The sequence below is a fragment of the Schistocerca gregaria genome, chromosome 7, assembly GCF_023897955.1.
Source record: "Schistocerca gregaria isolate iqSchGreg1 chromosome 7, iqSchGreg1.2, whole genome shotgun sequence".
Lineage (NCBI taxonomy): Eukaryota > Metazoa > Arthropoda > Insecta > Orthoptera > Acrididae > Schistocerca > Schistocerca gregaria.
The window spans coordinates 407,233,200-407,256,550 of NC_064926.1; the positions used below are offsets into that span (position 1 = coordinate 407,233,200).

A 23,351-nucleotide genomic window follows, 5' to 3' on the forward strand; every position below is an offset into this window, starting at 1 on the left:
TCGCGACGCAGGATGCATTAAAATCCGGATCAAACCTATAAAAGCAACTATACGTCACTTTCAAAGAGAAAATCTCGAAAAATGTAATCAAAACCTAGGGGAATATGAAGAAAATTTTCGTAAGCAAAGATGGGCGTAAAAGACGAAAAGACAACAATATCTAAAAAAAATTAATAAATAATCTGACTAATACGATTTTTAATCGGTATATGCGCGGATAGATGCTAATCAAAAGAGTGTAATGGTAATTTGTTTCTTACCATTTAAAGAGTAAACCAACACACCTATAAAAACGTGTTGTTTCTGTGATAACACGTTCCATCGAACAGGTTCTCTTGTGTACGTACCAACGGTTGAATGTCATTCTCCAGTAGCAGGTTGATGAGGTTGTTGTAGTAGTCAATCCCCGCCTGGTTGATCACGTCTATGTCCCCGTTAGGCAGTATACGCGACCAAGAGATGGAGAAACGGTATACTTTAGCCTGGAACAAATATAGTCTTATACTAGCGTTTTTGCCAACTGCCAAGGTGGTAGCATTCAGCGTAACGAATCTATGGAAGAATATGTAGAGTACAGCAAACTTCAGAACAGATACTATCAAGATAATTCCAACAACATGGAAGCAGCAAGCGCGTTTTTCTATGAAACCTAAGCGCTTCGTAAGAATACGATTTCTCCCACTCTTCATTCAAGGCCACCTCATACGATCTGAACGATCTGTTATGCGATCACTGGCTCCTTATGTCAAAATAATTAGTTTAAGATCCTCTATCGTTTGGATAATTTTGAGTCTAAGGATTCCCAAAACAATAGGCATTAATTTTGACGCAAGGGTCAATGTCAGAATACTCAGGATTGGATAAGAGGTTACACCACTTATTACCCAAAACACCCGTTTCTGAGCCAAAAATATCCTTTTAGGAAGAGATGAGTTACCTCAAGATATAATACCATACGCAATAAGCGAACGAAAATAAGCAAAGTAGACTAATATTCGTGTCGGGCGATCACTCACTTCAGATAACGTTCGAAGAGTAAAAATGGCAGTATTATGTGTTTGAAAAAAATTCTGAACGTAGGTTTTCAACGACAGTTTAGTATCTGTCTGAACACCTAGAAATTTCAGCTGTTCAGTTCTACTAATTATATGTCCATTCTGTGAAATTAAAAAGGTCGTATTTTGTTGGATTGTGTGTTAGAAACTGTAAAAACTGTCTGTTCTATGCGAAATTCCTCCGCGTAATCTCTATCATCGATTTAAAACCTACTTATAAGGGGACCAAATTCAACTATTTACAGGACTGGGGAGGTGACCAGAGGTTCCAACATCGAAAATCATTGTAATTAGTTTCCATAAATTTAAATAAATTTAATTAATATAGTTGAGAGCAGCGCTCTTAAATGTACTGAACGTATTTTCAAAAGAGACTGACATTAACACATGCCAAAAAGTTAGCACACAAAATAAAATACTACTGGTATTTAATCAAAAGGAACGGGCATTACTTCCTGTATTACAGCTTGGTAGCAGAAAGATTTTGGTAACATAAGGAAAGGACGGGGAGGGGGGAGATTCGGTGCATAATTACCACATGACAATTCTGTGGCCAGTTTTCTGAATGTGAAAGGCTGCCTCACTGCATATGCATGATGTAATTGCACCCACTGTGTCAAATGGTGGGGCTTAACCATGGGCGACGTTGCAAAATTCTGCCCTGGAAAATGTACAGTGAAACTGCTTAATGACCCAAGGCAACTACTGTCATGGACTGACTATTATCTCACATCCAACTGCAACCTCTGAAGTCTGGGAAGGCGGATGAGGCGGCCGTGTGCCAGAGATCCATGAACTAGGACTGATTGCTCATCACTGTACCAACAGCTGTGACGAGTAGCGACCAAGGTCTACCTGCACGGACACCGACTGCAAAAAATGAGATTCTCTGTTCTACGCTCCCAACAACAGACGATAGTGGAGTCATATTTTCGTTCACTGCCACTTCTTGAATAATAAATTTGTAGAGGATTTTAACGGTTGTCATTATTTTAAGGAAATAGGTAAGGCCTGTTACTATGGTCGTAGCAGAAATGGATTCTGAGCTACTGCTCTCCAGTACATATGGACTCTGCTTTTTATTCCTTTCTCTCTATATTTTTCTTTGGAAAAATTTGCGTATGGTGATATACACACTTCGAAATAAAATCAATAGTAAATAAAAGGTTGTTCAGCAGTATTAGTAGTAAAGAATAGAACAAGATTCTAAATTCCACAGAGACGATTTTTAATTACTTACTTGGAGGTCTCTGCCATTGTTAATAGCCTTGTACGAAAGCATATCTACGCATCTCAGTAAATGGCGAGGCTGGCTAGAGCCGTCTTGCGACAAGATGAGTTTAATGAAATTGTGTTTTGTGGGGTATTTATGTAGCTAACCATGACAACGCGGAGAGGATGACACACGAAAGAGCTCCAACGCAGATGCCGCACCTATGTCTCCATCCGATAGACAGAACATTTATATCGAAAATATGAGGAATTGCAGAGAGGTTGGGAATTCAATTTGATCCTTTTCGCTTCCTGTCTGATAGGCCATCTCTTCTCCTTCTATGGCAGGCTAATTAATGTTGATGGAAATGGCTACTACGAGGGGGACTTCAAACTTCCATTCTTAGCTGAACGCCATCTCACGTGCTTGAGTTAATGAATACGGATGAGGAGGTAGTTTGGTTGCTCTGCTGTGTGATTAGCGTTTCTACCAGTGATATTGAGGAATAGTATGAGTTTCGGAAACTGGATCATCAGTGTTGTTACTCCTGTTGACAACAAACTGGTAAGTGTAAGTTCGTTGACTTTGTCTTAGTCTAACAGATAAAGGGTGAATTTCGCTATACCATCGTCTGGTATAACAATGAGGAAGAGCCTCTGTACCTCTGATCTCAGCTACAATTCCGTCCCTGCCCAACCATTCAGTGCTGTCGGTTTGAGGTGTCACTCTTCGCAAATGGTGTCATTAGGAAGTGGTATGAATGGACATCGAATCAACATACCGCGTTGTCTGTCGTTGTCATTGTCGCACCACCCTATGCCAGTACACTCACCAAGGCCCTTGCATTAAAGGGATTGCAAGCCGATTCTCCGTATGGCAGTTACACACATACACCTATGTAGTCGGACTGTAGCTTTCAGTTGCTGCCCTAGATGTCAAACAGCAGTGAAATTAAATTTTGGACGATAGACTTAAATTTTTTGCACTCACCCCCAAATCCTTGAGCGCCTGTACGTCCTCAGCATAATGGTGGTACGAATCGCAGGTTACGTCTCCGTTCTCCCCTCTGTGGCCGTACTCTGGATGTTCGTGCAGCATGTGGTCCCAGATGCTCTCTCCTTTGCCTGTAAAGATATATCAAGTCTTACTACACAGAGGTTGGCTTTATATGTGGACTCTTCCATTTGACTTAAGAAAAAACGGTAAAGATGCTGAGTGTTTTTAGAAAGTGTTCAATTTTCCAGCGTTTCATGACAGCGGAAGAAAATTATTGCGATTAAGCTGTTTTCGGATATAATTCCATCAAGTACATATCTGAAATTCTTAGATAAGAGGCATTGCTGATGGAAAATCTTGAGCATTTCTCATTGTGTTACCGAAGCACATGATGTGTTGTCACGATAGGATGCGAGTGCTCTTGTCTGTTTGTTTTTACTCGTATTATATGTTGTATGTAGAGGTGTTTCAGAAAAAAAAGACACTCACGTTATAAAAACGCATACGACAGTATATGACTGAAACCCTACCACACCTTTAAGCTCTTCTACCGATTGATCTTTGTCTGGAGAAAAACTGTATGATATCTGCGGGTTCAATTATCAGTGCGTTTTATTTTGTTTATAGATGCAATGTCTCGTAAGTAAAATGAAGGACACAATGATCTATTATTCGAAATTTGTAGAAACACAACACTATTCGCTAGCATTTTTTTTTAATTTTAACTTTATGTTGTCAGATAGGACTCTCTTCCAAAACTAATAACATGCAGCCGATTACTTCCCAGGATACATTTCTTTTTTGGGAAACACATGACCACGTACATAGAAACCCACCGTAAAACAAAATAAGTAATCTCGATCTAAGAGTTCTAAATTGTACTTTCTCCTTTGGTGTTCCTTACGTGCCGCCACCGTAACTATAGTGTCAGGAATAACGATATCACTATCAGCGTATGTAAACATGTTATGTCTAAAGCAGAAAAAGCCACTGGCGGTTATTATACACTTGGCTTCCGACATCGTTGAATTTTCCGATTGGAAGTGTTATTTAAAATTTGCTGTAGTTTGATGTCACCAGGGCATGTGATGCTGTCAAACAGTATTGGACAGCAATGTTTTTCATCGATTGTACGAGTTTCAACAATTGTATAGCCCAAAGTAAATGCTTTTAAACCTGAGGAGATACCCCATCTTCTTCATCATATTCTCCACAAACGGAGTAAAAACAATTCTTCTAATTTCAGATGCTATCGCTTTTGAATTAACATTAAAATGACAGAATGTCTAGAGGGTTCACTTTCTTCCACATTTAACACCATAGGTAACCTCCCTCACCCAACTATTCAACGAAATACTTTTTTATGATACAATTAAGGATTCTGTGCTGATATATATACAGGTTATTTCAAAGTCTTCGCCTCAGAGTCAGATGGGTGATTGGGGAATATCATTTGTTAAAGGCAAAATGTCCACTGACACTATAATAGTTTATCCTCCTTCGAGGCGGCAGAGCATAGACACTCTGCAGCGCGTGTATGCATTCTTTGTTGCCTACAATCCAGCGATCTGCTCCCCGTACGTAAGCCAAGCAAAATTGAAGTTACTGATTCTTATGATTTTCTTGTTAAAAATCACTTTGCCATTGCACTCGAATAGCTATATGCACACCGCAGAATGTCAACGCCTTACGCCTCTCTGATGGATAGTCAATAGTAACCCGACCCCCAGCTTCGACGGGGAACATCAACAAACATTTTTTGACCAACAATTGTTGTTCCTCGTGACTGATGAGTCTTAGACTTTAGATACAAAGACTTCGAACCACCGTCTATGTGACCAATCTGTTGGTGACTAGGAGTAAAGGTGACCAGAAAGAGTAGCACATCGCAGCTAGCGGCTGTTAACAGAAGACTACCACAGAAAATGAAGTTACAAGATTAACTATGATGTAAATGGCAAATAATTTAGTTTAAGTGAAAGTGAGTAAACGTAAGATTGGAACAGTCTGATGTTTTAATTTAATGTGGTTGTTTGTTGAATATAAGCAAATTTTTTCTTATGCTGTGATCAAGCGCGAATTGCTCGTCCGTAATCTTTGCCAAGAAACTTATTCTAGAAAGTACGCCATCTTCAAGACTTGATTACGTTCCTTAGTTCTTTCACGGCTCAAATTACGAGCATCATGCCAAAGTATTCTATCACGATACCTGAGTAAGCAAAAAGCCGTTACGGAGGTTCAGTGTAGAGTCTCACAGAGCCGTTGGGACTGTTAATCTGTTCGCACTCAGACAGAGATGAACTTTATACAGGCAGACGCATTGTCATAAAGAGAAGCAACATCTATTAACGAGTTGCAACTATTCTTCTTCAGTAATGGCAGCTTTATAAATTTTGTGTCATTTGCAGGAATTCACGGCATCGACTCTGACGTGGTGGTACACTGCAACTAACCAGGCGAGATCAGAAGATTGACTCCGACAGCAACAACCGGTGATTGTCGCTCACGTCGCTAGGTAGCTATGACTGACATAAACAGCTAGTCACGACAAGCCGTATGAATGAACCTCTACCTGCAGATAAAATGTACTGTGACGAGTGTGAAAAGACTGCGTAGACGTAAAACATACTAGCAAAGACATTCATTGGACGCATGACCCAATTTATGGCTAATAATCCACTTGAAAATGTTCCGCAACATCTTCAATATCTTCTAGTGAAACGGAAATCCTAGCGGTGAAAAAAAACTCCTGGCTACATTTACTACGTAAACAGAACAGAGATACTGCTGTCCTTCCTGTGGGGGGGGGGGGGGGGGGGAGGGGAAGTCACCCAATAATCGTTATATTTCTGTAAAGAACACTAGCGCTTGAGTGCATCGTATGTTCCTCCATTGCCAGTCACATATCCATAAGAACACTCTGTAAGCTCGTATTTTGGAAAAATTTGTAAATTTGTGGTACGGACTATGGGACCAAACTGCTGAAGTCATCGGTCCTTAGGCTTACCCAAAACTTTAATCTAACTGAAACTAACTTACGATATGGGCAGCACACACACCCATGAACGAGGGAGGACTCGAACCTCCGATGGGAGGAACCGCGAGAACCGTTCAAGACGCCCCAGTCCGCACGGCTACCCCGTGCGTCCACTCGTACGTTGATTAGTAGTCTTACGGGAATCTAGAAAGGCTTATTCTACGTATTCATCTAATTCTGTTGTTTGCAAAACAGCGTGAATGAATGAAGCTGTGTTTGATATGAGTAATTCTTTTCTAAATCTTTGCTGATACTTTTTGACAATTTTTTCAGGAACGCCATAACGTTTGGGCGTAGATTACGCTCTAGGATACCGACGTTGGTCAGAACCTCTACCAATGGCGATATTGCTAGTGACACGTCAGTACCGGGTGAACGTTTCTCGACACTCTTTTCAAAACAGTCCTCATGTAGCAACTACCATTCTAATTTCTTGAGTCATAAATGCCAGCGGTTCCAGAACAATTTATTTTAAATACGCAACGCCTGTAGTCATACAACGTTCCATTAAGTGAATGGGAGACCTGCAGTACTTTCACAGAGTGCAGAGAGACACGTCCTGTAGACCCAACAGAATCTATAACCAACTCCTTTAACACGTTAATAATTACATCATAATACACCATCTCGGGAATTTTAAAGGCATTTTGCAAGAAGAGGCATTTCCCCACCGTCATTGTAGGGTTTTATTACTACGGTACTGAAACCAGGCAGATAGTTATGAATTCTGACTAATTAAGGATTAAAATGCTTAATGAATATGCTACAAAAATTATTTAAAACGTCTGTCAGTCTATAAATGTTGGTGCCTGGCAGTCGGAGAACATCTATTCCTATTTCAAAATAGGTTTTGGATTCTCCGGTCCACTGCAGACCACATAATGCATCTGGAATTGAAGTGCAGAATGCTTTCGTACATCATCAACACTGATTATAATCTTCTGTGATTTGCAAAAGGCATATATAACATTTTCTGCCATCACATTCTATTCACATTATACAAATAGTTTTGGGGGTTCCTTACAAATTTTTCTGCAGAAATTTTTAGCCCTCTGACTGTTCCAGGTCAGTTCAATCCTAGTGGCAAGCGAGCAAGAGAAGAGGCCCTCATGGTTCGATGTTGAGTGTTATCCTCTTTATCACTGCAATTAACGATGTAGTAGCCATCTTGATTGTCAGTTTAACCCTCCGTATCCAAGGATATCTCAAGCACAGTAGTCCCACTCATTGCCCACCTCAGTACACCAACTGAGGGGAGCCAAATGGAAAGCACAACCTTTGCCCTAAACCACGTGCATAAATTTTCTTTTAGAAACACTCTGGGCAGCATTTTTCTCACCACAGGATTTAGCATCCTCAAACCAGAACCATGTGTGAGCAGCAGTGACCTGTGCTGTCTTACGATCACAAGGAACTGTTCCTTGTGAAAACGATCATCGATATGCGTGAGCAAGGAAACGAGCCAACTACGTGACGTATTGAATCCGGAGTCATGCTGCCTAGTGATATGTTTGCGGCGCCTGATGATATGTTCGCTTTAAGTAGTCTTAAATGCTTTTCAATATTGCGGTAAAGGAATTGATATCCTTTATTTGTGAGTTAGTTCGAGGGTCAGACTTCCGTGCGATAATATGCTCTTGCATGAATAACTTTTAACTTAAATTCCAATAGCTGTGGATTTAGCTATGGATTGTCAGTTTTGTTTCGATGATCGAGTTGTAAAGTTGTGCTTCAGTTTACACAACTTAATTTTTAACTCATTGTGTGATTGTGTTTTCTTGACCATTTCTACTCTGTCATTTATGCATGCTTCATGTGATTGCAAATTCTGGTTAAGCAGATATGGTTTTTTTTGTACTGGTTTTGTAATGGAAACACTGTTGCTCCTTGCATGGAACACGATAGACAATTTCCTGGCGGCCGAGTACCTAGTTCAACGGATGTTGACTCGTATTTTCACTGAAATGCGTTACACAGGAGCATTTCCCCTCAAACTAACGAGAAAGTGAATAGTTTTTGAATGAAGTAGATGAAAATGTTCAGTTGGTAGAATGTCACATTTCAGTAAAGACACCCAGAATTTCTACAAGTATCTGTGTTCCATTTGCAAGAATAAGACGGACAATTCGTATGCACGTTGTCTATCTTGACGGTGTACACAGGACTAAACTCCTTCAAGAAGAACATGGAGGTAGTCCATTACAGTTTTGTCGTTGTCTGGTTGCAAATCGCGTGAGTAGTCCCGTTAATAGTCGTTTACTGATAAAGCCACTTTCAGATGGTACTGTCCAATAAAAGACTCATGTAATACATGTTTTCATTGAAAACTCCCAACTCTTTGCGAAGACACAGTTTTAACAACTCTTTTCTATACAAGAGTGGTGTGCTATGATAAACAGCTCTTGCTTAGGCCTGTCGTGTTACCGCGTCGTCGAACAGCGTGTCGTTATTTTGACGTTCTTGAAAATGAGCTTCCTGCGTTTACTTTGGCTATAAGAGTGGGTATGTAGTTCCACCATGACCGTGTTCCTGCTCATTCTAGTTGCCATGTGACGACTTATGTGAGAATATAGGTCCCAGAACACAAGTGACGAATTCGTCTTTCGGTTTATAATTAAAACGACGCCAAGACTATCTGAGATAACTACACACCCTTTTGACCAAAAATTAAATGTGTAAGTGTTTTGATGTCGGAGGTGGAACTCTTGCGACTTAACTTTGAAATTATACACTTCCTTTGCTTGAGACCTAAGAGTATTTATTTGTGTTCCCTTCGAACGGTTGTAACTCTGTTATTACTAAAAATTTCAGCACATGTAACATACACTGTATTATTCTAATTCGTCTATACAACCTTATTTACGACCACCTCCTCGATTTTTTATTACTTCTTCCGAAACATTTGATATTATTAATGTACTCTACATATCCCTCAAACAATTATACGGTTTCCTGGATACGCAGTTAGTCTGCTTGCTTTAACTGCTTTCAGGTGATTTCCTTGGTATTAGGGCAAGTGCCGAAACTAGATACCCCCTTTCCAAAAATATTCTAATTTGCGCCTCTCTCTCTCTCTCTCTCTCTCTCTCTCTCTGCACCGCTACTGGCTCGCCTTCTGACTGAAAACTTTCTGTGTCAACAGTGGCTCAGATCACTAACCTCCAAACCTATTTTTACGGACAGAAAACAGAAAATAAATACCATTTATAGAAGTAGAGATGCATGTGACGGGTGCCCAAAATGTACAATCAGTTTATCCTTTGTAATTTTTCGTTGCAGCATTATTAGAGTTATTACTATATTCTTGGAGTCCAAGATAATGCTGATGAACACAAAAAGTTCCACTCACCGTCTTCGTTCCAGGCGCCCTCTACCTGGTAGGCTGAAGTGGCAGCTCCAAACAGGAAACCCTCTGGAAACTCATTGAACGCTCTGCTTTCACTCCCGTGGATGGCTGCTAACAGGCAAGAAATGCTCAGCAGTGCCAAGTACGACAGTGGTGCCATAGTGCTGCTTACCGTGCCAGTAGCACAGCACATTACTTGCTTATAAAGCATTATTTATCTGATAACGCTTTCCAAGGGCATGTCCTGATTGCTGTTGTTGATTTAATACCGGACGTGTAACATATTGAGAAACATTCTCTAGTTATCGTAACTAGAGTGACTTGCTGCAGACTGGCCGTGTATGTTGCTGCACTTCTTATCGGACCAGTATACGCTGTTACCATCAGTTTTCATCACAGGTACCAGCTCACATTTTTATCAGTTTTAGCCCCCAGTCGCGATTACTTGGAAATTACAACCGAAATGACAACAAACTCATATACTAGACTTACGCATGCAATGTGCCGCGAATTAATCTTGAAAGGCCGACGGAACCATTAACACCACATGTAATTTTGCTACTGCAATGTAGTAATTTCTTGGTAGTGGACTTTATATAGCACGTAAAACGTGACATATCTTCACAGCTCTGTGGATGCTCTGTGATGTCATATCTATGACTCTTCAATAAACACTACTTCGTACGAAAAAATTAATCTCATGTTTGTATCACGTTAGATACGAGGAAAGAACTGCATGCAAGCAATATGTGCATAGAGGTTTTCAGCCATAGAAATTTCCTTGAAAAATTTCTAAATTAGAAGTGTGCTGTATGTTGAAATATACCTACAGTTTGTCCCTAAACCGAAATTTCATTCCTATATTTGTGTTACCTGTTCTGATGAACTCCACTGGGGACAGCGACCTTATAATAATTCCTCTTCCAATAAAACGGGGAATACATGGTGTCGAGCATCATTCAAAGGCGAGTCAATTATTCCTTTAATTTATGTTATCTTTTAGCTTTAGACAAAGAATTTTACAAAGCATTTGATTGACTCTTTCAGCTTTTTTCATTTTCAAATGATTAAATTTTTCAGTTTTCCTTTCAGAGCACAGAACTATTTCCTCACATAATGGTGGAAAAGACACAGCCATACTTCACAATCTGTGTTAGAGCCCTACTCGACAATCTCTGCTACTTAACGAACCAACAAGCGGAAATTATAGTTAGTGCAGTTTAAATGTCACTGCTTGAAAGAGCTTTGAGAAAAATCACTTGTATTTCAATTCACAGCACTTTATGACTATCATGATGGGAAGACTTTGCACTGCTAAATCACTGAGAAATTCAGGCAGTGTTTCCAGTTCACGTTACGACATATTTACTTGACATTGTATGGGGTTGCATACTCGTTTGATATAATATCTGCAGTCGCATGACAGATTGATGCTGGCAGACGTCACTCAGATGTTTATGCCCCTGAAGAAACTCATTGGACATCAGCAGCTCTTCATTGAGTACGAAATACACGGTACAGTCACATTAACGTGACAACCGGCTATGCTCGACGTCAAACTACAATAAACATTCATAGACGACAGGGGACAGCGCAAGGAATGAATGGTATACAAAGAGTGTTGGGAAAACGCGGAAACAGTGCAGTCGTTGTCTTAAGACGGTAACGGAGCGATTTACTTGACTCTCAAAAGGGCATTAACACTGGCTTTTGGGCCAGCGGTGAAAGCAATTCCGAAATGGCTACGTGTATAAAGTATTTGCCTGCCGCTATGATTAAAGCATACCATGCAGGGTAGAATGGCACTAACATAAGTGGTGCGCAATCGGCGGTGGACAAAGGGGTGAAAGACGACCGCGGAGATGTGTGCGGGCGATTAGACGCGAAAATGTTGAGTGACTAAGTTACCAGATGAACTGAGAGTCTGTCAGCAGGGTCTCCTTAACAACCGTTCAGCTAATTTTCTGCGTATGGGTCACTGCAGAATGCACCTGGTTCATGCACCCAGGCTGACTACAGTTCATTGGCGAGGAAGTGTAGAACTAGCATACCAGTAACCCAACTGGACGTCGAATGAGTATGAAACGAGAGGTCATTTCAGATGAATAACGTTTTATACTCTATCAGCGTGGAACGCCTGAAAGCAAACACATGGCAACAATCTTCGGAAGTGGGAATGCTAGTGGCATTGCCTGGGGGACCTAATCATTCTGAAGGGCTCAATGGGTCAGCAAAGGTATGCATCTAAGCTTGGGCGATGAGCCCACTTCTACGTGATGTTGTTTCTCTTCAGCACTGGAGCTTCCACCAGCAGGGCAACGCAACGTGTCACACTGCTCGCAGTGTTCAATCGTGTTTCAGAGAGCACCAGGGTGACTTTACTTCACTCTCCTGACCACCAGCCTCCAGATTTAAAAGTACACTAGCATCTAGAGGAGAATTTCTCGAACGAGAAACATAGCCACAGCTGGCCATGGCAGTGGAGTCGGCATGTATTCACATTCCTGTCAGTAACCTGAAGAACATAATTGACTCTCTTCCTGTGCGTCTCGCAGCGATACGCGCAGCAAAAGACACTTATTCAGGCTTTTGACTGCGGTCATATTAAAGTGGCTGGACAGCATATATTCCACTGGACAGGTAAGGACGTACATACGTCGTGGCTGTCGTCATGCATGACCTAGAAACCGCTGACCTCACCCATGTATATTAATAACGAGCAGATCACTTCTCACCTAGTCCTGACCAGATTATAATCTGTACTTGCATATGTAAAGATGACAGGCACTATGCGTGAACGATAGATTACTTTCTACCAATACATGTGTAGTAAATACTTGTTTAAACGAGCTGGTACTTTTCCATAATGGCAAAATAGCTAAGATTTTTGGTTCATTCTCTAAACAGTACAAGTACACTCATGGAAATGGAAAAAAGAACACATTGACACCGGTGTGTCAGACCCACCATACTTGCTCCGGACACTGCGAGAGGGCTGTACAAGCAATGATCACACGCACGGCACAGTGGACACACCAGGAACCGCGGTGTTGGGCGTCGAATGGCGCTAGCTGCGCAGCATTTGTGCACCGCCGCCGTCAGTGTCAGCCAGTTTGCCGTGACATACGGAGCTCCTTCGCAGTCTTTAACACTGGTAGCATGTCGCGACAACGTGGACGTGAACCGTATGTGCAGTTGACGGACTTTGAGCGAGGGCTTATAGTGGGCATGCGGGAGGCCGGGTGGACGTACCGCCGAATTGCTCAACACGTGGGGCGTGAGGTCTCCACAGTACATCGATGTTGTCGCCAGTGGTCGGCGGAAGGAGCACGTGCCCGTCGACCTGGGACCGGACCGCAGCGACGCACAGATGCACGCCAAGACCGTAGGATCCTACGCAGTGCCGTAGGGGACCGCACCGCCACTTCCCAGCAAATTAGGGACACTGTTGCTCCTGGGGTATGAAGCTGGGCTACGGTCCCGCACACCGTTAGGCCGTCTTCCGCTCACGCCTCAACATCGTGCAGCCCGCCTCCAGTGGTGTCGCGACAGGCGTGAATGGAGGGACGAATGGAGACGTGTCGTCTTCAACGATGAGAGTCTCTTCTGCCTTGGTGCCAATGATGGTCGTATGCGTGTTTGGCGCCGTGCAGGTGAGCGCCACAATCAGGACTGCATACGACCGAGGCACACAGGGCCAACACCCGGCATCATGGTGTGGGGAGCGATCTCCTACATTGGCCGTAAACCTCTGGTGATCGTCGAGGGGATACTGAATAGTGCACGGTACATCCAAACCGTCATCGAATCCATCGTTCTACCATTCCTATCCCGTGCCACCCAACGTGCTCTAGAAGGTGTAAGTCAACTACCCTGGCCTGCAAGATCTCCGGATCTGTCCCCCATTGAGCATGTTTGGGACTGGATGAAGCGTCGTCTCACGCGGTCTGCACGTCCAACACGAACGCTGGTCCAACTGAGGCGCCAGGTAGAAATGGCATGGCAAGCCGTTCCACAGGACTACATCCAACATCTCTACGATCGTCTCCATGGGAGAATAGCAGCCTGCATTGCTGCGAAAGGTGGATATACACTGTACTAGAGCCGACATTGTGCATGCTCTGTTGCCTGTGTCTATGTGCCTGTGGTTCTGTCAGTGTGATCATGTGATGTATCTGACCCCAGGAATTTGTCAATAAAGTTTCCCCTTCCTGGGACATTGAAGTCACGGTGTTCTTATTTCAATTTCCCGGAGTGTATATATTATGATCACATGTCCTTACGTATTGAAAACATATGAAATATATGAAGACAAATCAACATGACTTAATCATACGGAGTGTCGTTTCAAGCAGATATTGATAGCTTCAGAATATGCTTAGGTTTCACCAAAATCAAATGACTTGTGTCATTATTAATGGATAAATGAATGATTAGTCAACTAGCAAACTTCGATAAGTACTGTACGTATTAAGTAGTGGGAAATGGTAAAAGTTATGGGTATTAGATGCTGCTTTCATTATGACTAGTTTTATGGAGGAACCTTCATTCCATCTGATTCTGAATAATGAGCTGCAATTAAAATGCACTGTGATTTAAGCTGTACATTGCTTAGTGATGCGAGATAATCATAGGAATCTGCCACGGCTATCGTCTGACACCTTGACTATTGTTATCGCGCAATAGCTCTACTGTTAATTAATTTTTAAAATTAATTAAAATTGGTTATACAACTGCAGTGACGTAACTTCTATAGTTTTTGAAGTACAGATGTCATTCAAGGAGCAGTGCGTGCATCTCACTGTCTCTATCACTCTGGTGTAACACGGTGTATCATAACACGCTCCTATGATTAATTAATTAATTTCGAAATTATCAGCTACAGCAGTTTATCCTACAAGTTGCGAAGTCCCCCATATTTGCCGCATTCAACCCTGTCAATACTAAAACAGTCTTCCGCTTCAACCACGCTTGGGAAAAGTTCAGGCGATAGGCAAAGCATGTCCAGTTTCTTACTCGCCAACCTTTGTTAACTCGAACCACCAGGTAGCTCGCTTCTCCTGTTTGCAAAACCCTGCATCTGGGCATTAAGGCTCAAAATAATGAATAGTCAGAAATACAGAAATTACTAAAACTTTCTGGATGAATTTAGAAAACAGTATTTACATGAAAACATTCCTAATGAGTTCCTTCGAACTGTTCACTTATCTTTAAATAAATTCAAAAGGGGATAATATATTGCCTGACAACAAAAATAAGACCATACACGGATGTCACTATAACTTCAAATACATACGCACCATTGAGGAGTGCGTGAATGATTATATACAAAATTCTCGGTGATATAAGTAATAGCCGCCTGCATGCTTTAGTGTTGTTCCAGCTTAGTGTCGTTTCCACGACAACTGTGGAGTACACAATGACGCGACAGAAGATGTGAGATACCTCAGAACATCGTGTCGCACCTTCTTTTGCCCGGCGTAGTGCAGCAAAACAAAAGTGGACGTGGCATGGACTCAACAAGTCGTTGAAACTCGCAAGCAGAAATATTGAGCAGTGACGTCTCTACAGGCATCCATAATTTCGAAAAAGTTCCCGGTGTAGGAGTTTGTGCACTAACTGATCTCTCGTTTATATCCCCAAAATTTTCGACGGGGTACGTGTCGGTCGATCACGGTGGCCAAATAATTCGCTGGAATTGTCCAGAGTCTTCTTCGAACCAGTCGCGAACAGTTGCGGCTCGCTGACATAACGAATTTTCACCCCTAAAAACTACATCTTTGCTTGGGAACATGAAGTCCAAGAATGTCTGCAAAAGCCGAAAATATCCATTTTTGGTCAATGATCGGCCCAGTTGGTCTAGAGGACCCGCCCCTTCCATGTAAGCACAGCCCACACCGTTATGGATGCACCGCCACCTTGCACAGTGCCTTGACAACTCGGGTCCGTGGCTTTGTAGGGCCTGCACCACACTCGAATCCTGACATGAAATCTTACCAACTGAAATCAGGACTCATCTGACCAGCCCTCGGTTCTCCTGTCGTCTAGGGTCCAACCGATGTACTGAAGAGCCCAGAAGAGGCACTGCAGGTGATGCCGTGCTGTTAGCAGGACACTCGCATCGGTCGTCTGCTGCTAAAGCACGTTAACACCATATTTCGTCACACTGTGCTAACGGATACGTTCGTCGTACGTGCCACATTGATTTCTGCTGTTATTTCTCTCAGTGTTGCTTGTCTGTCAGCACTGATAAATCTAAGGAAACGTCGCTGCTCTCGGTCGTTAGCCATTGCTTTGTCCGTAAAGAGAGGCAATGCCTCAAATTTATATTCACGGCACACTATTGACACTGTTTAACACGGAATACTGAATTCCCTAACAATTTCCGAAGTGGATTGTTCCGTGCGTCTACCTGCAACTGCCATTCCGCTTTCAGAGTCCACAATCAGAATGGAGGACGGAAACATTTTCACATAAATAAGCTAACAGGACAACTCCGTCAGTGCACTGCCCTTTTATACCTCATGTACGTGTTACTACCGCTATCTGTATTCGTGCATATCGCTATCCCATGACTTTCGACGCCCGAAAAGAGCGGAAACAGCCTCAGCTTTTGAGTGACCACGGAGGTGCCGAATACTCGAGTGAGGCAGCGTTTCAGCAGCTGACAGAGTTTGGAAGGTGCTCCGTTAGGAGATATGCATTTGGCCAGCTGGTCGAATCGTACAACATCCAGATTTGCGGGGCATTCGGAAGTGACAATAATCCAATGTTGGACTTCACGGGAAAGTGGGTGCAGGAATACTCGTCATCAAGATTCCGAACGACCACATGTGACAACCACAAAGGAGGATCACAGTACTGTGAGCCAAGCACACCCTATCTAATCCTGCATGCGCCTGCTATCTGCAAAATACGAATTACCTTCAACATCCTGTGTGACCCCAACCATTGGTTGGAGACTAGTAGCCCACAGACTAGTGAATGACCATCCTGTGGACAGGCTGCCCTCAACACCACATTAACAACGGCTGCATTTATAGTGACTGGGATAAATGGACTGCTGACGATTGTCGTCGTTCTGTGCTACCCCAGATGACTATCGTCGGCTGGTATGGCGGCGACCTGGGTGGAAGTCATCGTGTTTTGGAGAGGACACCAGTGTAACATCTGGCGTTATGTTCTGAAGAGCCATCAGGTATGACTTCAGGTCACGGTTGGTAGTGATTGAGGGGACTCTGACGGCACAGCGGTACGCTACAGACATCCTGAGTACTCACGTGTTACGTCCCATGCGACGGTATTGTGATGACAATTTTCAGTAGGACAATGCTCGTCCACACATGGTACACGTTTCTATAAACTGACTCCTTGAGGTACACTGTTTTCTTATCTGTCACGGTGAGCCGCCTTAAGTAACAAGGACTGTCACGAATGTATCACGCTCCAGTAGGGATGCTATACGTTGCCGCTTGTGTGCCATATACCTAACTCGGCAAATTTTTTCCACGTAATGCTGTCACCTATGGTGTAGTGCCAAGATACTGCACTCTCATTTCGAACTTGAAATAATTCATAGTGATGCAGTAATTAACGGTTATGCAAGTATGTGAATTCCTCAAATCCCATAAAAGTAGTATTATCTGAATGAAATATCAGGTAGAAACAATCTGAATCGACAAACTCACACAAGTACCTGACAGGATGATGCTACAGAAATGCACACCAGGTGGTGTCATAGATGAAGCTAGCAGCACAGACTCATTGGCAGCATAGTCTACTGGGGAAAATACTGTTAGTTTACAAAGGAGATTACTTATAAAACAGTTTTGTGTCTCATCTCAGAATATCACTGAACTGTGAGGGATCCATTTCAAATACGACTAAGGGGGTGTTGAACGTTTTAAACTAAAGGCAATACGAAAGATCACTAGATTATGGTCACACGTGAGAGTGTCACGGAAATGCTGGAAAGCATGTACTGGCACACGCCAGAACAAATAGTCCCACTTTCGAAGATTCAAGAAGCAATATTAGGAGCCTAGAAATATACTTCACTTTGATATCCTCATCCCCTCCGTATCACAACTGTACGGAAAACGTGGATGAAATTAGACTAACTATATCTTGCACTGTGACGTTTAAAAAGCTGTTCGTCACACATGATTTGAACGTGAAGAAACCGTAACATATGTTGTAGTACTCCCTCCCATGCACTTCATAATAGTTTGTAGAGTATGTACGTGAACGTAGATCGTTCAGCAGCAGGAGTACACGGCTACACGGTAAAAGCCTGTCATCAAAATGGCGAGTGTTTAGTGAAAAAACGACGTGCCTTTCGATGTCATTTTAAAACGCCGCGTAACCAACCCATTACGTCAGGTAATGTAATTCGATTGTGGATAAGCAACTTCCGGCATTTGGGTCGATATCTACAAAACGGGAGCGAGTGTAATCAACACTGAAAACATTGCTGCTATTTAACAGGGAACGGTAACAAATCCATGCTGATCAGGAAGCAAGCCATTCGCTTTGGAATACTGAACACATCAGTGAGAAGGAATCTCCATGATCTCAGATTTAATCCTCACAAACATCACTGGGTCTCATCTCTTAATCCGCTCACAAAATCATTGCGATGCACAATGACGGAAGTTTTCATAAAATAATTTTCTTTGTGTTGTAAATCTGGTTCCTATTTTCGTACTTTCAGATTATGTTGACTGTTAAACAATTTTTCCACAACCTACTAATTTTAGAAGAGCAAGAAACCAAAATGTGAGGATATCTATTTAGAATTTATCATAGGTACAGGGGAGGCCGAGAATTTCACGCAGGGCATTTGTGGTCTATCAATCTGAAAATAACGTCATATTGTTCTGTAAAATGTAAAATTACAGAGTCGGGAATGTCACAATTAATAATATGTTCCGGGCTGTTATGCTGTTGTCGAATGGATTTCACCTTAAAACCCAGTGTTTCGTCCAGTGGATGCACGTCGAGCTAGATTTTCAATATCCTCTCCCTCTCTGCCGCCTTCGGTTTAGTTGGCTGTATATTAATTTATAGCTTCCCCTTGAGGATAATGAAAGAAAAAAGTTTTAAATGTTATGTAATAGTCAATTACCCTTAAAATTCGATCTAAATTTAACAGATACAACCACAGTACTTTTATAATAAGGAAGCCAGGTAAACAAACCTATTTAATAATTGATATTAAGTTCTTAAAACATATAAATTTTTTATTTAAAACTTTGACAAACGTCAATTTTACATTTTGTAAGTGCAAGACCAATATGTTTTTAATATTCATGGACAATTTTAACAAAATCTCGCGTGGCTCTCATGTGGATAGCTTAGGTGTGTTTCGTAGACCTATCTGAGCCTGCTACCCAACTTCACAGATGAAAAGTGTCCTACATCAATTTATTAGTGACGGATCCACCTATGCGACTGTGGTACGCTGTAAACAATTATCATTTACGGTATGTGAATAGTTACTGTGAAGGGAAAATACAACTAAAGCCTAACTGCCTTTCCCTTCCAATTTTTCAAAGCAATTGTATGTAGCTTATGCTCTGTTTTTTCTAATATTCTTGTTCTTTCGTTAACTGAGACCTGTTTATTTTTCAGACCTACTTGTACAGGGTGACAATTATTCAACTACATAAAAAAACGTATATTACTTACAAACTACGGCGTCACACACTTTATTCGACATTTAAACGTCACTACAGAGATTCGGATCTAGGTTAGAATATGATCAATTTGCTTGCCATCATTGGCGATGAAGTGTCGCAGAGGAATAGCGAAATTCTACATGACCCGCTGAAGTGTCGAAACATCGATGCTGTCGATGACCTCCTAATGGCTTCTTTCAGCTCAACAATGTTTTTGAGTTATTGCTATACATCTTGTATTTAATGTAGTATCACAAATAGGAGTAGCATTTGTTCAGATCTGGAGAATATGGCGGCCAATCGAGGCCTATGCCAGTAGCCTCTGGGAAACCAAAGTGCTCCTCCAGAACATCGATCTCCTACTTCGATAAAGTCGAGCATTCAGTAGCTACAGTGTCATCAAGAAATGCGTCACCAGTTATTCAGTCATTGTATATTACACACCACACAGTCACCAGTCTAAGGTGAAGGGATTTCTCCATCGCGAAAAGCGGATTCTCAGTCAACCAAATGCTCCACCATCTAGATGAAGGTGGGTTTCGTCGCTAAACGAAATCGTACTAATTCCTACCATGCCCTGTGGCCAACGGTTCAGTTTTAACGTCCTAACGCAAAGTGTTCAGAAGTCGTATAGGTCAGTAATTGTCACTCTGTATCTTCATAGTGTATTTACTTTTAACTTGCCGGCATGTGCATGTACCTCAAACATGAAGTTCAGATCTTAAATATATTCAGGTACAATTAAGATGTCATTTGATAAATTTCCGTACTACTTTAACACTGTAAATAAAGCACCGTGTTCAATGATTATGTTGCCAAAATTGATAGGGGCCTTGTTAAGAAACAAATGGCAGCTGTGTGGCCTACATAACAGCATACAGATATGTTTACAACAGTCAGAGAAGCTGAAAATTAAATTTTGCATCCTGAGTGACAACCAAAAATTTACATTGCCCATGAAGGTAGAGTGTCGCAGGATGTAATTCTTTTTCTTACTCCTGGCCTTATCTCGTATCTTCAAGGAGTCATGTTAATCCGGCATTGGAAATCTTAGCAGTAGAAAGTGGCCTAATGCCCATCCTGTTGACATCTCTCGCAGGATGTAATTGAAAGCAGGAAACTTTCTTGCGTGGAGCGATTGATCGATAACAAATATTCACTTGAAACACTACGATGAATCACAAGAACATGTGAAGAGTTCTGTAGATTGCTCAACTGGAATAATGAGAATGTTTTGATCGAAGACTTTTTATATTGCGTATTCGTTATCAGCTTCAAAGCGTTTACAGGAAACGCACTGTTTTCTTGTTTGAAAGTAACCAACGAGAAGTAAGATAACTAGACCCACTGCCTTCATGACCCTGTAACATCAGCAAAGAGCAATGCATTGTCCATCCGCGTTTCAGTAAATTTCAAATGTTTACAACATTACGCTGCGAATACCGCTTACTGTTTACTAAGAAACTAGTCATTACGAATAAACATTTAAAGTGTTAAGGAAGTCCCGTAACAAACTTCAAGGGCTATATAGGGGAAAGAGTGAGTAGTATTTTGAATAGGAACCCATGCTCGGAAACGTACCGTTACCGTTGCTGCGACGGTTTCTGTTCAGATGTGTAATTCATCCACGTCTGCCGAGGAAAAGTGAAAAGTCTCAGAGCTGCTCGTCCTGGTATGCAATACGGTAGACAGTATGATGCGAAGTATGTCAAATGGATACCTGGTGTCACTTAACGTCTGTGTTAGCTTACAACACTGCTGTAGAGACAGAACAAGATCTGCTGGCACGAGTTCAAGCTGTTGCACTAGAAACTAAAGAGGCACGAAGTGGAATGGAGAGTATGTACCACGACAAGCTTTGTAGATACAATGTCCGTAACAACGTTGGTGGTCGCTACATCTAACCACTGTTGTAAAGCGTCACCACTGTTCTGGAAGTAAACTATGCTGGTTTCTTTTCTATTTTGATATTATGTAAACACGTAATCTTTAAGTGTTAATACAAGAAAGATGCTTAAGTGATATATGAATGTTTCGTTGTGTTTCCCTCCGAATTGTTTTCTAATAACTGTAATGCGTCACACCCAATTCAGTTACCCAAGCAGAAGACGCTGAATTAAGCATCTGAAATGAAAATGTCGTACAACGGGAACGTTACGTTTCCGGGCATAAGTGTCTATTCAAAATATTATATACACACTCCCCTCTACCAGGTATGGAAGTCTATACCGAGAATCTCTGAACACCATGAATACAGCACTTGTTTTGTATGTAAACAGGGGACCTAGAAACGACGGAGAGGCTCCGTCCCCTCCGCAGCTGCAGTGGTTTACAAACCCACGACGACTACCGTAGTCCACTTCAGCCTTCCGCCACCCCACACCGAACCCAGGGTTATTGTGATGTTGGACCCCTGCTGCCCCCCCCCCCCCCCCCCCCCGCTCCCCGCCCCGCCTCCGGGAATGTCTTATACCAGATGAGTGTAACCCATAAGTTTGAGTGGTAGAGAAATGGTGGTGTACCCGTACGTGGTGAACTTGTTTGCACAGTAATCACCGACATAGCGTAGCTGAGGCGGAATAAAGGGAACGACCCCACATTCGCCGAGGCAGATGGAAAACCGCCTAAAAATAATCCACAGACTGGCCGGCAGACCGGACCTCGACACAAGTCCGCCAGGCGGATTCGGCCAGGCTATACAGCACTTAACTTTATCATCTCATTTTGCAATTAAAAGTCTTCATTAGGAAAGCTTAAATGATGACGAATAAATAGGAACTCTGAGCGGGCAGTGTAAACATTACAGCTACGGCTTCTTTGAGTCATTAGCAATTCTCAGGAACGAGCTGTGTTCGGTGGCGTAGGATTGTAAGAGAACGAGACTACCTTTTAAGTGATGATACAGCATGTTACATGCTTCTGAATACGATAAATAAGAGTAAGATGTATAATTCGATCGTTCGGAAAGCTCTCTTTGTTTGCACTGCAGAAATCATTACTGGGAATTTTGAATCTCTAACCGCTAGGTTCTTTGTGGAAAGATATTGGCTCAGCTTGGGTCCAAAACACCCAATAGCCTGTTGTGTCAACTCTGTAAGAGAATAAAGAACGAAAGAGGAAACGAAACAAAAAACAAATCCAAATTGAAACAAAGCAGGTTCAAATGGTTCAAATGGCTCTGAGCACTATGGGACTTAACATCTATGGTCATCAGTCCCCTTGAACTTAGAACTATTTAAGCCTAAGGACATCACACAGCACCTAGTCATCACGAGGCAGAGAAAATCCCTGAGCCCGCCGGGAATCGAACCCGGGAACCCAGGCCTTGGAGCTGCGGACAAGCAGGTTCACATAATTACTTCTCGAGTAATTCATTCTCTTAATTCCTTGAAACCAAAGAACTAAATATCATACAACCACTCCACCAAACATATTTTTTCCTAAAACAATAGTGTCTCATCAACAACTAAACACGTTTATCAGTTTCATATTTGAGACACTAGTTATCCGAGACTACGGTATATTAAAAGTTATTTATAAGGAACTTCATCAGTCGAAGTTATGGATTATCTGTTGTCTAACATTAATTGGTTTGTGAAGCCTCAGCTTTTCTTGAGGAATCATTGCATACAAATAATCTCGAAAATTATATCACTTTAAAAGAATATTTCCTAGATTAACAGTAGGTCAAAAATGTTCAAATGTGTTTGAAATCATATGGGACTTAACTGCTAAGGTCATCAGTCCCTAAGCTTAAACACTACTTAACCTAAATTATCCTATGGACAAACACACACACCCAAGCCCGAGGGAGGACTCGAACCTCCATCGGAACCACCCGCACAGTACACTAGTTAAGCTGCCGTTGTCTTTATTACAGTGTAATGTTCTCCATCTCAGTTGACTGCGAAACTACATGTTATGCGTCTTATGCACTTATATTCAACATGAGTTGGTAATCAGAAGTTATAACATTTTTAAAATTTTCTGTGTTTGGCTGCAGTTTAATCGTCACTGCTGTAGT

General features: G+C 42.0%; 1 protein-coding gene across 2 annotated transcripts in view; it reads right to left on the minus strand.

Moving 5' to 3' along the window:
• LOC126281471 (myrosinase 1-like) overlaps positions 1-9,819 on the minus strand; it is a 44,263-nt gene extending 34,444 nt beyond the window's left edge. For both annotated transcript variants that reach the window (XM_049980465.1, XM_049980466.1), the window contains exons 1-3: positions 9,651-9,819; positions 3,259-3,392; positions 348-482 (exon numbers count right to left, since the gene is read on the minus strand). In XM_049980465.1, the coding sequence (XP_049836422.1) occupies positions 348-482; positions 3,259-3,392; positions 9,651-9,807 (426 nt within the window). In that variant the 5' untranslated portion in view covers positions 9,808-9,819. The remainder of the gene's footprint in view (positions 1-347; positions 483-3,258; positions 3,393-9,650) is intronic.
• Between the last annotated feature and the right edge of the window lie 13,532 nt (positions 9,820-23,351).